Source organism: Echinops telfairi, unplaced genomic scaffold (assembly GCF_000313985.2).
Source record: "Echinops telfairi isolate 266 unplaced genomic scaffold, ASM31398v2 ScPeMD7_7420;HRSCAF=8458, whole genome shotgun sequence".
Classification (NCBI taxonomy): Eukaryota; Metazoa; Chordata; class Mammalia; order Afrosoricida; family Tenrecidae; genus Echinops; species Echinops telfairi.
Window position 1 is genome coordinate 44,252,548 of NW_022111320.1, and position 2,359 is coordinate 44,254,906.

A 2,359-nucleotide genomic window follows, 5' to 3' on the forward strand; every position below is an offset into this window, starting at 1 on the left:
GAAAGAGTCGCGGCATTAGGAAGGTTGAGAACCACTGAAATAGAGTCATCTCTATTTTTAAAACAAAACGAAAAATAGCCTGTCTTTAGTATCATCGAGTACATAACTATGGTAATTTCACAGACACACACCTGTAAAAAAGTACTGGTGCCTGCCCCGTTGGGGTTAGCCCTGTTAAAAATCACAGCATCGTTGAGCAGATTAGACTGGAGGAGAATTGCAAAAGGGTTAGAAACTTAAGTCTCGAGGTCGAGTTTCCATGTCTTGATGAGGAGACGTGCAGTCCCTGTTTGCTGGGGGTGGGGTGGGAGTGTGTGTGCAGTACGCGAGCACAGAGAGACACCCCGCCCTCTGTCAGAGCACAGCCCTCTGTGCCTGCCTGGACTCCCTCAGGATCACGAGTGGGCTTGTGGAATTGAGAGTAGGGGCTCATTGGGGCCACAGGGTGGGTAACCGAGAGCAGCAAGAGATGTAAGATGAGACTTCTGCTTTGGGGGAGAGATTCTTCAGAATGATTGGAAATATTATTCGGGGGTGGAAATTAGAACTACAAATTTTTAAAACACTAAAGATCAAAGTCATAGTCACACTTCACTGTAGGCTTAAGCCTATATTTTAGGAGGAGACTCTTTGAAAGATCTAAAAGCAATCCCACACGGGCTACTGAGGAGGTTATAGAACACTGAACTTAACTGTCCAATATGTTTGCATTGCTTGTAGGTGCCGCTTATGCCCATGCAGAAGAGAGTATCAGGAAATTGGTGGAGCAGTGTAAATTGCCGTTTTTGCCCACCCCCATGGGAAAGGGTGTTGTCCCCGATAACCACCCGAACTGTGTCAGTGCAGCCAGATCCAGGTGCGTGGCATGCCTGATGTTCAGTACAACAGCTAATTTATGTTATGACCTACATGGATCAACGACAAAGAAGCCTGAAGGATCAGGAGACAAATTTGAGCGCACACATTCTTTTTAGACTTTTTAATACTTTAAAGATACAATTCCGCTACCTTCTGGCAGTCATGGTTTCAAAGGAGAACTCTGTCATTCAAATAATTATTCCTCTGCATACAACATGTCACTCTTTCCTGACGGCTTCATCTTTGATTTCCAGCAGGTTGAGCAAGAACTGTCTGGACATGATTTTCTTTGAATTTTTCTCTTATCTGGTGTTCTCAAATCTTCTAGAATCTGTTTGTTTTCGTTCTTCAGCAAATTTGGGAAGCGTTTTAATTTTTTTCCCTTCTACATCACTCTTTGGCTTCTCTTTCTAAGAATATCATGACACAAATCTTAGACCTTAAGATGCTATCCTGATGTTGGGTACTTGATTTTGATTCCAGTTAAACTTCAAAAGCCGTGTTCTGTACCTTAGAGAGTTATAATAGATACTTAAAGTCTCTGTTAACCAATTCTAACATCTGGAACATCTTTGGGTTGGCCTCAATCTTTTTTTTTTAAGAACTGGTCACTTTTTTCTGGTTTCAGATAGTTTAGATTTCATCCTGGATATTTTTAAATATTATGTTGTAAGATTTTAGATTATGCTAAAATAACCTATAAAATATATATATTCTTTTGTATTTCAGTGCATGTTTTTGGTGGGGAGAGGAGTGTTGTAGCCATCAGCCAAGCGCTCATCTAGAAAGAAGGCAAGATCTGCCTAACTGCCTTTGCTGCCCTGCGTGGGTTCTGTGCTACACATGCCCAGTGCAGGGGGAGCCCCAGCGTGCTGAATCATACCTAGAATTAGGGGTTCTTGTTCTCTTCTTTCCAGGATCCATGCCCACTCCCTGAGTCCTGGGAACCCCTTTTCCTGATCATCAAGTAAGAATGATGGGGCTTCTTTTGGAATCGGAGCTATTTGGAAGCCATTCGTGGAACTCTGTAAGATAGGGTGCCTCAGAACAGAGCTGAGAGGAAAAAACATTAAAGAAAATCAGAGTCACCCTGCTCCCCACCTTTTTGACTTGCAGAGGCCTCTTGTTTTCTAATCCCCTCTCAGAAAGACAGGGTTTCTCTTGAAGCTTTTGCTGCCCGAATTCTGTGATTAGGGCCTCCCTGAGTCACAGCCAGGAAGAAAGGGTGGGGGGAGAGCCCTGGAAACTCACTCCCTGCACGGCCAATTTTTCAAGCTTTAGGAGCCCCCGTGGCACTGCCAAGTGAGCGTTGGACTGGTAGCCACGAGGTCAGTGGTGGGTCCGACCGACCAGCTGCTCCTCAGGACACAGCTGAGGCTGTCTGCTGCAGGGTAGCTGTACAGCCTCGGTCGCTACGACTTGGAATAGACGAGATGGCAGTGGGTTTGGGGTTTGGGCGGGTCAGGTTTTGACACCACCCTCTGGCCTCCCGTCCGCCTGT

General features: G+C 45.2%; 1 protein-coding gene across 1 annotated transcript in view; it reads left to right on the plus strand.

Annotated features, from left to right (window-relative positions):
* HACL1 (2-hydroxyacyl-CoA lyase 1) overlaps positions 1-2,359 on the plus strand; it is a 55,252-nt gene that overhangs the window by 33,741 nt on the left and 19,152 nt on the right. Inside the window, exon 9 of the mRNA XM_004704009.2 lies at positions 721-856. Coding sequence (XP_004704066.1) covers positions 721-856 — 136 coding nt within the window. The remainder of the gene's footprint in view (positions 1-720; positions 857-2,359) is intronic.